Raw genomic sequence first — 12,500 nt, 5'->3', positions numbered from 1 at the left:
AGCTTTCATACAGTCTAAATTGTTAAAATTCTTTGATTTAGTGGAATATAAGACCGCTGTGTTTATGTATAAAGCCAGGAACGACTTATTACCTGGTGAAATCCAAAAGTTATTTAATGAAAGGGAAGGAGGATATAATTTAAGGGGTCAGTTAAATCTAAAAGTTCATGCTATACGTACAACCAAAAAAAGATTTTGTATTTCTATAAGTGGGGTCAAATTTTGGAATAATTTAAGTGTGGACATGAAAAATAGTACTAGAATTGAGGAGTTTAAATATAAATATAAATGTATGTGTCATACAAGATATATGCAAGAATAAGAGATTTAATCAAGAATGCATGAAGGAAACAGTTTTAAATTTTCTGTGTATTACTTGTCTGGTGAAGAAGAGAATTACCTATGTAGAGATACTGCTTGCAGCCAATGATGCATGAAATATTTTGTATAAGATGATGTTATGGGGTAGGACTGGATAAGTCTGACTTCTTCCTACTCCATTCAAACATGTACTAGGTATAAGCAAACTGATTCTGGATTAGCATTGGTTGGATTTGTGTAATTATGTGTGTGTTGATGTCATTTGTTCTGCATGCTTGAAAGAATAAATCAAATCAAAATCAAATCAAGTTATTTTTCATTTACACTGTGGTATATACCTTAAATATTAAAGTGTGTCATAGAAGATTTGATGATCATTACACCCTTGGTCTGGATTTGATCGTAAAGCTCAGCTCTTTGGCTACATTATTTACACTTGCCTTAACTTTTGTATGTCAAGTTGGAGGAAACGTGAGGGAGCTAAATGCCTTATTACTGTATATTGTGTGTGAATTCCCATCGATTAGGAATGATGAGCCATACCTAACATGGATTAATATGCATATTATCAAATCCATTTTTTCTGGTCAAGATGAGAAGGTTAACAAAGATACTTAAGGAGAAATGTAAAGTGGGTGTCAGGTTTTCACATTAAATACTTTCAGTCTTTTCTAGCCTGTTTTGTCCCAGTGTGTAATTGTGGGGGTATTTGACTAATCACAGCACCTATTGTTTCTTCTTCTGTGGTAACAGAACAGGGTGATTAAGGGAGTGTACCCCGCCAGCCCTTCCTCCTGGCTCTTTGTCGTCACAGCGATCCTGGTCACCATATACACGCACTCGGATCCCAGCATGGGGCTCATCGCTAAGATACAGCAGCACCTGCCGCTAAGGTATACATGTGCATCTTCTTTTCCAGCACATAAAGCTGGTCATCCATGAATCAGTAATTCCACTGTGGCATAACTGCACTCTCTGAGAGCCGTTTGCAATCAGCCGGATGCAAAAATTGTAACATCTACAGCAGCATCTCGGTGTTGCCATGTGGTAGTGCCACCAGTTTGGAGTTGATTTCTCAAGGACTGGTGTAGTTTTCTGTTTGTAGATAGAAATGATTCTCAGATTACACATTAGCTGCATTATATAGGCTGAAATTTGAAAACTAGCTGATCACATTATTGTTAAAATTAGCAATGCAAAGAAATTATTAGTTTTAAAATTTTTGTGTATTACTTGTATGCATCCTGTTCATAAAAACAATCAAATGCATATACAGTATGTTATCAAATTTTATACCCCCAAATATTACATTATCGGGATCAGCCTCAAACATCCAGTGTTGGTCAGAGTATACATAAGAATACTGCCAGCTTTAAAGGTCAGTCTCATATGTGCCAGTAACAGGGAGGAGGGCTGGTCCAAATAGATGTAATGAGTCATTGTGGAGTGATGTGGGTGAGGTGCTGCCACTTGAACTTTGCTCTACTTCTTGCCTGTACACTAATTGTAGCTTTAGAGACACCTTACATCACTGACTCACTGTCATTTTGCTCTGCTGTTGATACAGTTCATACATCTTATCATCTGTAGTCAGGTGTTTTTCTGCTCTGTGTAATTCGAAAGAGTCAGATTTACTTGCTCATTGATCCAGCAGATGTTGCTGTCATAATATTTACATACATTTCCACACAGTGAGGTATGAGATGAGGAAAGTATAGTAGACATGCTTTTGTTTAAGGTTTGCTATCATTATTTGTGGTAGATAAGTTGCATTTCACTGTGGACAGTGTGTATTATCTGCCCTCTGCTGGTTGTAATGGTGCACATGTTTGGATAGATGACGGCAGAGTCTGTGGTATTTGAATCTGTTTCACAGCATATTCCTGGGTTGGCAGTACTTGGTTTACAGTGTCATAAAGCATTTAATAAATGTTTTTATAAAGTGTTAGCCACTGGTCAAAAGAAGTCTTAAAATGTATGCATGAAATCTGTGACATTCTGTGGCATACAGTATGTTGCACTCACCTGAGTCAGGTGTACACTGCCAACTTGTAGTTTTAAACATCTTCAGAAATAATTTTGTTTGTCAAATGTTTTTTTTATTTGAAGTTAACAAATTAGTCTTGGTTTTAGCTTCACATTTTAATGTCTAAAGTGTTGAATTTGGTTTTTTGCTGCTAGTTTACACACTGCTGTATGTTGTGCAATTGTAATTGTCCGTGTCCACCCACCCCCACCCCGTCCAGTCTGCATGTCTCTCTTGGCACCCAGGGTCAGACCGTGGTGTCAGCGATGGTCTTCAGCACTCTGCTGTGGCTCTCGCTCATCCTCGCCCTCAGGTTCTGCCTCAAGCTGCTGCTTTCCTACCACCGATGGATGTTTGAGCAACACGGCCGGATTTCCAACACCACTAAAGTGTGGGCGGTAAGTCTTGCTTCTACTTGGTATCACAGCTCCCTCCTGTGGCCAGTCTGCAGAAGCATGATACAAAATTGCTGCTTCATTTAATTTTCAAACATGTTTTAAAACATGGTTTTATGTACATGTTGTATCTGTTGTATTTACCTTGCCAGGCTACGCAGTGGTTATGTTTTTGCCAGCATTTGTGTTTTTGTTTGTTTAACCACATTACTCAAAGTAATAAACAGATTTAATGACATTTTTTGGAGTGGTAGGGTATGGCCCACAGAACAGTTGATTTTGGTTGTGATCCCTCACATAATTTGCATACAGGATTTTTCTAAAAGATCAAGGCCCAAGGTGAGAGTAGTGTCTGGCCCACCGTCCAGAAAACAAAAACTGGACAGTGGACCAGTTTCATAGGCTACTGAAAACCAGATGTGGTGCCCATTCTGTCTTTTTCATGCGAACAGTTGTCTGTCTCTCTGTCAGCAGGTGCGGCCAGACGGTCTTAACCAGGTTGATCACGAGCCTGTACTGAACAAAAATAGTCCACATATAGTCTCATCAGGAGGAAATAGCAGCGTCTTTGTGTATGGGTTTATTGATTTTTCTCCAGCTCACTACAGAGCCTGAGTGAAACTAAGGTTAAAAGCTCACGCTTGCCTCCAGTGGCTGTCATCAGATAGGCTACCAGTAAAAGGTTTGCAGCAGAACAACTCGGGAATTGTGTGATTTAAACAGCTGTCTGTAGAGATTATCCTTATGAACCCTGTGCTACCCCGTTGGGTACTTTTAATAAAAAAATAGCTTCTTCTTCTTCTTTCAGCTGTTCCCATCAGGGGTCGCCACAGCAAATCATTTGTTTCCACCTAACTCTATCCTCGGCATCCTCTACTCGCACCCCAGTTAACGTCATGTCCTCTTTTAGCACATCCATATATCTCCTCTTTGGCCTTCCTCTTGACCTCTTGCTTGGCAGCTCCATCTCCAACATCCTTCTACCAATATAACCACTATCCTTCCTCTGCACATGTCCAAAATAGCTACATTGTTGTATTTGTCTACATGATACCATAAAATAAAATCTATGAGCAGTTTATCAAGCAGCTGTTCAACAGCTGTTGAACAAGCAGAACACAGCTTTGCAGAAATGTGACGCCTGCACTGCTTTGCCCTCAGTCCACTCACTGAAGTCCTCGTTTTACCTCTAAACCAATGAGTGAATGTCAGAATAACTTTCAAACTAATAATATCAACATCATTCCAGATACCAGCAGCAGGTTTCATTGTCATGCAATCAAATTATGAGGGTTTTATGTCATTATGGGGAAACAAACTAGCCCCTTTGAGTGCTCTCTAGCCTAAACTGCTACTGAAAGTGTCACAAATCTGTCTGTTTCCTGTAGACTCTGGTGAAGTTACTGTCAACCAGGAAGCCTCTGTTGTACAGTTACCAGACCTCTCTGCCTCACCTTCCTGTTCCTCCCATCAGAGACACACTGAGCAGGGTGAGAACACAGACGTGAACTCGCCTGCTGTCCATGTGCTTTGACATATGTTCATGGGCACACCTTGCCTTTAATTCTGATAACTTATCTTCTCTGTGTATCTATCTGCATCTCTGTATATACTGTTCTAAATAAAATAACCCTTGTCTCTCACTCTCTCTCAGTACCTGGAGTCAGTACGCCCTCTGCTGACTGATCCTGAGTTTAAACGGACAACTGAACTGACCAGTCAGTTTGAGTCTAACCTGGGAAACCGGCTCCAACGCTACTTGAAACTCAAAGCACTGTGGGCCACCAACTACGTAAGTGTACTCACTAGAGCCAAAACAGTTGTTCCAATAAACACTTTATTCACATAAATTAATAGGTGGTTTGTAAACATGTCACTGTTATGATGCAGGAAACTCTGACAGATAAATAATTGTGTGGATGCTGTAAATTTTTTTGCCTTTGTTATTAGACACTACAGAGAGACATGAATCAGGAGAGGATTTACAACAAAAGTCCTGCTGGAACAATACACCTGTCCACACACCACTGGGCCTTTTTTCTAAACCAAAACTTCATTCCTTTTCTACAGATGCTGCCTATACACATGAAAAACGACCTAATATAAATATTCACTCAGTTGTCAGTTTATTAGACACACCAGGCAAAAACTAAGTCTGCTCCAACAGTCCTGTAACAAACCCTCCTTCACCACGGTGGTAATGTTCAGTGTCTGATCCTTTGGAGGGTGTAATTGTTATGGTCTCTCTCAAGCCAGGGGAAGAAAGGGAGAGAGAAACAGGGAGAGAGGCAGGGAGCGGAGCGCAACCCTGACAGTAATTTGTTGCTGAACTGCATTCATTACACTAGAAGGTGTTTCTGTTATCTACTACCCCAATTCATTTATATCATACATATACATTTAGATCAGACCGACTCACTATAGGCCAGTACAGTTCAACAATTCCTGCACTAAGAACAGGATTATGGTTTCTGTAAACTTTAAAAGAAAGAGACAATAAATCAAATCCCTTTTTTCTGTTTTACTGGCAATTGATATTCCACAGTTTTGGAAAGAACTGTTTTAAAACACTTATCTAAAAAAATTTGCTTTAAATGAACAGAGGAACAAAGGTATGTCCTGTTTTCCAGGTAAGCGACTGGTGGGAGGAATACATTTACCTGAGGGGTCGAAGTCCCATCATGGTGAACAGTAACTACTATGGCATGGTAACCAACCCCCTTTCCTGTTTTACACCGTAGAGAAGGAACACTACTACTACTACTACTACTACTACTACTACTACTACTACTACTACTACTACTACTTTTGGCTGTTCCCATTAGGGGTTGCCACTGCTACTCAACTGTTCGCATGTATACATTTGGCAAGCGTTTTACACCGGATGCCCTTTCTGACGCAACCCAAATTGGGAAAGCATTTTTCTTTCCTATTTTTTCCCTCTGCTCTTGCTTGTATTCCTTCCTTCACCTTTCCCTTTATTTACTTTTCCTGTCCTTAGTGTCCTCTTAAGTCTTCAAAAGCATTAATCTTGAGTCTAATGTTGTTTTCATTCTAATGTCCTTTTTTCATGTGTTCCTGTCCAGGACTTTTTATATGTGACCCCAACGCCAGTGCAGGCAGCCAGGGCAGGCAACACCATTACCGCCCTGCTGCTCTACCGCCGCAAGGTCTACCGGGAGGAACTGAAACCGGTACAAACACATACTGTATTTCTGCTAAGATGACAAATGAATGGCTTGAACTGGGGGTCTGGAATGAGATAGTGTAGCTATAAAACTTTATTATCTAATAATACTTTTAGTTGATCTTTGTGGTGGACATATGGTAAAAGAGCAGCTGAGCAAACATTAAGGGCTTTTCCAAGTCTTGTGCTGAGCGATGTGTCTCTTGAGGGAGTAAATGAAAAATGTCAGGAGGAAGCATTTAAAGTTATGTGCATATAAACAGCTGGGATCCAATGTGTCCGAACGTTTACATAAATACACTTCTTACACAAAGGATCTTGGCTACTGCACAAATTTCCCACTCTTGACAAATTGTAATTGTGTTGTACTGTCAATATTAAGGTAAGGTTGGAGCATACACTGTACGCATTCACTTTATTCTTTATCTAATATGTTGTCCGATTACTATGGTAACAAATTTTGCCCCCTGAATTTTTAGACAACACTTTTTTTGATAATTGTGGCATGAGCCTGACATGGTGATGCCACGCTTTAGCCAAGATTAAAATATTAAAAAACATTTTGAAATATCAATGATTCTCACATGAGAGGAGGCCCCGGGGAAGACCCAGGACACGCTGGAGGGACTATGTCTCTCGGCTGGCCTGGGAACGCCTCAGCATTTCCTCCGGAGGAGCTGGAGGAAGTGTCTGGAGAGAGGGCAGTCTGGGCATCTTTGCTTAGACTGCTGCCCCTGCGACCCGGTTCAGGATAAGTGGTGGAAAATGGATGGATGGATGATTCTCACAAGATGATTGCTCTTGACTTTGATGATCCTAGCATGCTTCCTCAATCTTTGTGGTTTTGGGTGAAATATTTCAACTACTAGTTGATGGATTGTCATGAAGTTTGGTATAGAGATTGTTTCCTGCAAGATTAACTTTAATAACTCTAGTGATCCTGTGACTTCTCCTCATCAGATCCAAATTTTAATTATCTAAACTGTTATCAGCCTTGTTTAGTGCTAAATACCAAATCTTAGCATTGTGACTCTTTTCCTGCTAAAAAAGCAGCATGTTAGTATTGGCATTGAGAGGGTGTTAGCAAAACATAAGAGATTTTGAGGACTCATTGGTTTTCATATAATTTACTGTATAGAATACAGTATCTGTTTAGTTTTTTTCGAGCCTGCTTTACTAGTTTGAGAGGCATAAATTGTATATTCCTAAAGCAACCCTCAAAAACAAGCTAAGGATGCTTTCACTTAACATTTGTAGAAACGAATCCTCATACAGTGCCTTGCGAAAGTATTCGGCCCCCTTGAACTTTGCGACCTTTTGCAACATTTCAGGCTTCAAACATAAAGATATAAAACTGTAATTTTTTGTGAAGAATCAACAACAAGTGGGACACAATCATGAAGTGGAACGAAATTTATTGGATATTTCAAACGTTTTTAACAAATAAAAAAACTGAAAAATTGGGCGTGCAAAATTATTCAGCCCCCTTAAGTTAATACTTTGTAGCGCCACCTTTTGCAGAGAGCATCATGAAGAACAAGGAACACACCAGGCAGGTCCGAGATACTGTTGTGGAGAAGTTTAAAGCCGGATTTGGATACAAAAAGATTTCCCAAGCTTTAAACATCCCAAGGAGCACTGTGCAAGCGATAATATTGAAATGGAAGGAGTATCAGACCACTGCAAATCTACCAAGACCTGGCCGTCCCTCTAAACTTTCAGCTCATACAAGGAGAAGACTGATCAGAGATGCAGCCAAGAGGCCCATGATCACTCTGGATGAACTGCAGAGATCTACAGCTGAGGTGGGAGACTCTGTCCATAGGACAACAATCAGTCGTATACTGCACAAATCTGGCCTTTATGGAAGAGTGGCAAGAAGAAAGCCATTTCTTAAAGATATCCATAAAAAGTGTCGTTTAAAGTTTGCCACAAGCCACCTGGGAGACACACCAAACATGTGGAAGAAGGTGCTCTGGTCAGATGAAACCAAAATCGAACTTTTTGGCAACAATGCAAAACGTTATGTTTGGCGTAAAAGCAACACAGCTCATCACCCTGAACACACCATCCCCATTGTCAAACATGGTGGTGGCAGCATCATTGTTTGGGCCTGCTTTTCTTCAGCAGGGACAGGGAAGATGGTTAAAATTGATGGGAAGATGGATGGAGCCAAATACAGGACCATTCTGGAAGGAAACCTGATGGAGTCTGCAAAAGACCTGAGACTGGGACGGAGATTTGTCTTCCAACAAGGCAATGATCCAAAACATAAAGCAAAATCTACAATGGAATGGTTCACAACTAAACATATCCAGGTGTTAGAATGGCCAAGTCAAAGTCCAGACCTGAATCCAATCGAGAATCTGTGGAAAGAACTGAAAGCTGCTGTTCACAAACGCTCTCCATCCAACCTCACTGAGCTCGAGCTGTTTTGCAAGGAGGCATGGGCAAAAATTTCAGTCTCTCGATGTGCAAAACTGATAGAGACATACCCCAAGTGACTTACAGCTGTAATCGCAGCAAAAGGTGGCGCTACAAAGTATTAACTTAAGGGGGCTGAATAATTTTGCATGCCCAATTTTTCAGTTTTTTATTTGTTAGAAAAGTTTGAAATATCCAATAAATTTCGTTCCACTTCATGATTGTGTCCCACTTGTTGTTGATTCTTCACAAAAAATTACAGTTTTATATCTTTATGTTTGAAGCCTGAAATGTGGCAAAAGGTCACAAAGTTCAAGGGGGCTGAATACTTTCGCAAGGCACTGTATATGCATGTCTTCCTTAGCTTTGAAAGCATGTCAGAATGAATGTTATATTAATAATATATGTGTATGTCAGGGTTGTGTTCCTGGCACTGTCATCCCTCTGTGTGCTGCTCAGTGTGAGAGGATATTCAACACAACACGCATTCCAGGAACCGAGACCGGTAACACACACACCCCTTATTGCTCCAGATGTGTTCTGCAGTTTCTTTAATGGATAGAAATGTGTTGCCTGATGTTTGTAGACTGGGCCAGTTTTATGATGGGTATTGTCCTGCCTATACATTAGATGATGATGCACAGCTGTGAGAAGCCAACTTAACAGCTTCGTCCTTCAGATAATAATAGTGATAATCCTCCTTTTCTCCACAGATGTGCTGCAGCACTGGGATGACAGTGAGTTTGTGGCAGTATACCACAAGGGGCGTTATTTCCGCCTGTGGGTGTACTGGGCAGGCCGACGACTGTCTCCCAGGGAGATTGAGTATCAGATCCAGAGGATCCTGGATGACCCCTCGCCACCACAGCCTGGAGAGGACAAACTGGGAGCTCTCACTGCTGGAGACAGGTGTGCGTAGGAACAGACTCTGCTATATTATATACTCTACATCATTGGTTTTCAAATGTTTTTGCCCCGGCACACCCAAGGGCAAGTCAAAGTCTCAAGGCACACCTGTATTCATGTCCATGCAAAATAGCCTCTATACCACATATTATCAGCCTTTTCACTACAAAGATTTAGTTATATTTCTTTATGACACATAAAATGAGAAAGTGAGAGAGGAGAGGTGGATCTTGCATGAGAGGGAAGCATGAAGATGTAATCTCTCCTTACAGACCAAACTAAGATGAGAAATGCATTGGGAATAAAAACTAATTTGCTTAAAAAAGAGATGCACTGAGAATGAAAACTGGTTGTGACGGCCAATCACTCTGACACTCTGTGCTGGTCAAAACAAACAAAAGCATACTGTGTGCAGAGCATAGCATCTTATGTGTATCTCGAATGAGACTCGTACTTGTATCTCACTCACACATCGGAAGCACTTGGTGTACAAACAGCTCACAGAGGAGGCTGCAGAAACACCTTTGAGAAGGGACATAAGGTCCAGATCTCAATGTTTTTATGTATCACCCTCTTAGGATTCCTTGGTCTCAGGTCAGGAAGCAATACTTTAACTATGGTGTCAACAAGAAATCACTGGATGCCATTGAGAGGGCGGCCTTTTTTGTATCCTTGGATGATGAAGAGCAAGGCATGATGGGAGAGTACCCAGCAAGAAACTTGGACCGCTACGCCAAGTCTCTGCTCCATGGGAAATGTTACGACAGGTGAGGAGGGCAAAGTATATGGGCATTTGAAAAAGCACCAAATCTCTGAAGATTGCAACCAGAACTATGCTTTCCTGGCCTTTAAGGTACCTTTGAATCCTGAAGTAACCACACAAAGTCGTACTGTCTTATCAGGCAGGATTGCAAAACACTTCTCGGTGCTGAGTTGTACCTGTCTTGATCTGATCTCTTATTCAACGGTATTCTTATTCCTGGATCAGACAGACATTATAACTTGTCTGAAATCATGTCTACAAAGTCTTATTTGTGATATAACAGTATAAACAGATTTCAATCTTGAGTCTTCATAAAACAAGGTAGAAAAATACAGATTTAAAGCATAAACATGGAAAATGTTTAGCAAAATATCCACAGTTGCAGAAGCATCGAAAAAAAAAACTATAGCAGTAATCCCCTATTATGGAGTTACAGACAAGACAGAGCACAGATAAAATCCCCTCTGTTGTAATGTCTGCGACTCTCAACCTGATGCAGTTTATCTGTCACATTTGAAAACCTGTCTTTACTTAACTTTTGAACATGCCTAAGGAACAGGGTGAGAATGGTCATTCCTTTCAGTTCTTGTATAGTTAGCTGGATCTGAGTATACTCAAATAATGTAATCCCCCTCTGTTAAACAGATAAACAAATGAAACTTGAGGGGCCCCAGCTTGCTCAGTGCAACTTTGAGAATGCTATGGAAAGATGTTATTTATCCAGATTTCATCAAAACACAGTCAGCATTGGCTCACTAATACTTGTATCAAAACAAATAAAGATCTGAAACTTGGCACCAAATGTTTGGCCAGAATCTTGAAGTAGCAGTTTGGCGTTTTGGGAAATAGTCTTTTTTGCCTTTAAAGAGATGTTAGTCTAGTTTTTGCCATTTGTAACATTTCTTCTTCCACTTTCAGCTGTTCCCGTTATGGGTCGCCACAGCGAATTATCAGTTCCCACCGAACCGATGATTCACACGTTAAACTTGGCATGTTTTGCGCCAAATGCCCTTCTGGATAATGTCTCATTTTTAGTCGCCAATCAACCTAAGCTGCATGTCTTTGGACTGTGGGAGGAAACCAAAGAACATGCAAACTCCACACCGAAAGGTCCCGGGTCGGCTGGGGCTCGAACCCGGAACCATCTGCTGTGAGGCAACAGCACTAACCACCGTTCCTGTGTGCCACCCTCATTTGTAACATTTATATCCTCTAAATATTTTGAGGCTACAGCTGTCACCACAGTTGACCATGGTTACAGGTGTTGTACTCGTCTGTCGCAAGGTTTGTGTAAAAAGCAGTTTATTTGCTCACACAGCTTGAGAGGAGAAGCTGAATCGTCAGATAGAAGTTATATGGTGATAGTTCTGTAGCAAACATCTGGCAAAAGATTTAGATGGTTGACTGTCCATATTAATCTTGTAACATCTGGCAAAAGATTTAGATGGTTGACTGTCCACATTAATCCTGTAACACCTGGCAAAAGATTTAGATGGTTGACTGTCTAGATGGTTGACTGTCCACCTGGCAAAAGATTTAGATGGTTGACTGTCCACATTAATCCTGTAACATCTGGCAAAAGATTTAGATGGTTGACTGTCCACATTAATCCTGTAACATCTGGCAAAAGATTTAGATGGTTGACTTTCCACATTAATCCTGTAACATCTGGCAAAAGATTTAGATGGTTGACTGTCCACATTAATCCTGTAACATCTGGCAAAAGATTTAGATGGTTGACTGTCCACATTAATCCAGGGTCTCCCACTGATGGCAGCTTGTAATCTACTATAAATGACACATCACTGTAGCATCTCAAACTAAGTGTAATAATAATCTAATAAGCCTGTAACGTTACAGGGTCCACGGTAAACCTGTTAATAATCAATGTGGTTTTTCTCTCAGTTTAATGTTATCCAGCAGATGGTGGCAGTGGAACATGGGTGATTAATGACCCAGTTAATTCTGTAGTCATGGTAAAGCCTGTTAGGGTGACTTGAACACAGAAGTGAGTGAGTCACAAAAAATAGACGGACCCAGGTGGCTGACTTCGATGCAGACAGTGGTAGTTTATTTACAGTGATAATAAGTGACACGAAATGAACAGTGGAGTAATGTAGGGACCAGGTGTCGAGCTTCGGAGGTGTACACAGTCAGTGATGGATATGATGTGAAGATGACCGGGCTGCGGACACTGGGATACACTCCTGGGCTGGTCGGGTAGGATGGTACTGAAGATAACAGAAATGTAAACATACGGTAAGTAGTAAACTGTGCATCGACCTGCAGGTTGTGGTGGAGAAGAGCGTAGGAGGTCCGTGGTCCGAAGGAGCGACTAAGGTGAGGAGGGATAAATCCAAGCAGCTGGAGAGAAGGAGGCAAGACAAAACTAACACAGAATCAAAAGAACGACTGGTAACAAACGGGCCTGATAAATGCTGGAAAGAACTGGCAGGGGAGTGAACGAAGAGCAGGGAC

The 12,500-nt window shown here is 41.0% G+C and overlaps 1 protein-coding gene across 1 annotated transcript in view; it reads left to right on the top strand.

Moving 5' to 3' along the window:
- The window catches only part of cpt1a2b (carnitine palmitoyltransferase 1A2b), a 43,517-nt gene that overhangs the window by 11,187 nt on the left and 19,830 nt on the right, over positions 1-12,500 (top strand). Inside the window, exons 3-11 of the mRNA XM_020585957.1 lie at positions 1,075-1,214; positions 2,568-2,745; positions 4,131-4,232; positions 4,397-4,534; positions 5,373-5,450; positions 5,829-5,936; positions 8,771-8,858; positions 9,067-9,262; positions 9,838-10,026. Of these exons, the coding sequence (XP_020441613.1) occupies positions 1,075-1,214; positions 2,568-2,745; positions 4,131-4,232; positions 4,397-4,534; positions 5,373-5,450; positions 5,829-5,936; positions 8,771-8,858; positions 9,067-9,262; positions 9,838-10,026 (1,217 nt within the window). The remainder of the gene's footprint in view (positions 1-1,074; positions 1,215-2,567; positions 2,746-4,130; positions 4,233-4,396; positions 4,535-5,372; positions 5,451-5,828; positions 5,937-8,770; positions 8,859-9,066; positions 9,263-9,837; positions 10,027-12,500) is intronic.

This window comes from Monopterus albus, unplaced genomic scaffold (genome assembly GCF_001952655.1).
Source record: "Monopterus albus unplaced genomic scaffold, M_albus_1.0 scaffold389.1, whole genome shotgun sequence".
Lineage (NCBI taxonomy): Eukaryota > Metazoa > Chordata > Actinopteri > Synbranchiformes > Synbranchidae > Monopterus > Monopterus albus.
This window is presented reverse-complemented; position numbering and strand designations above follow the sequence as displayed.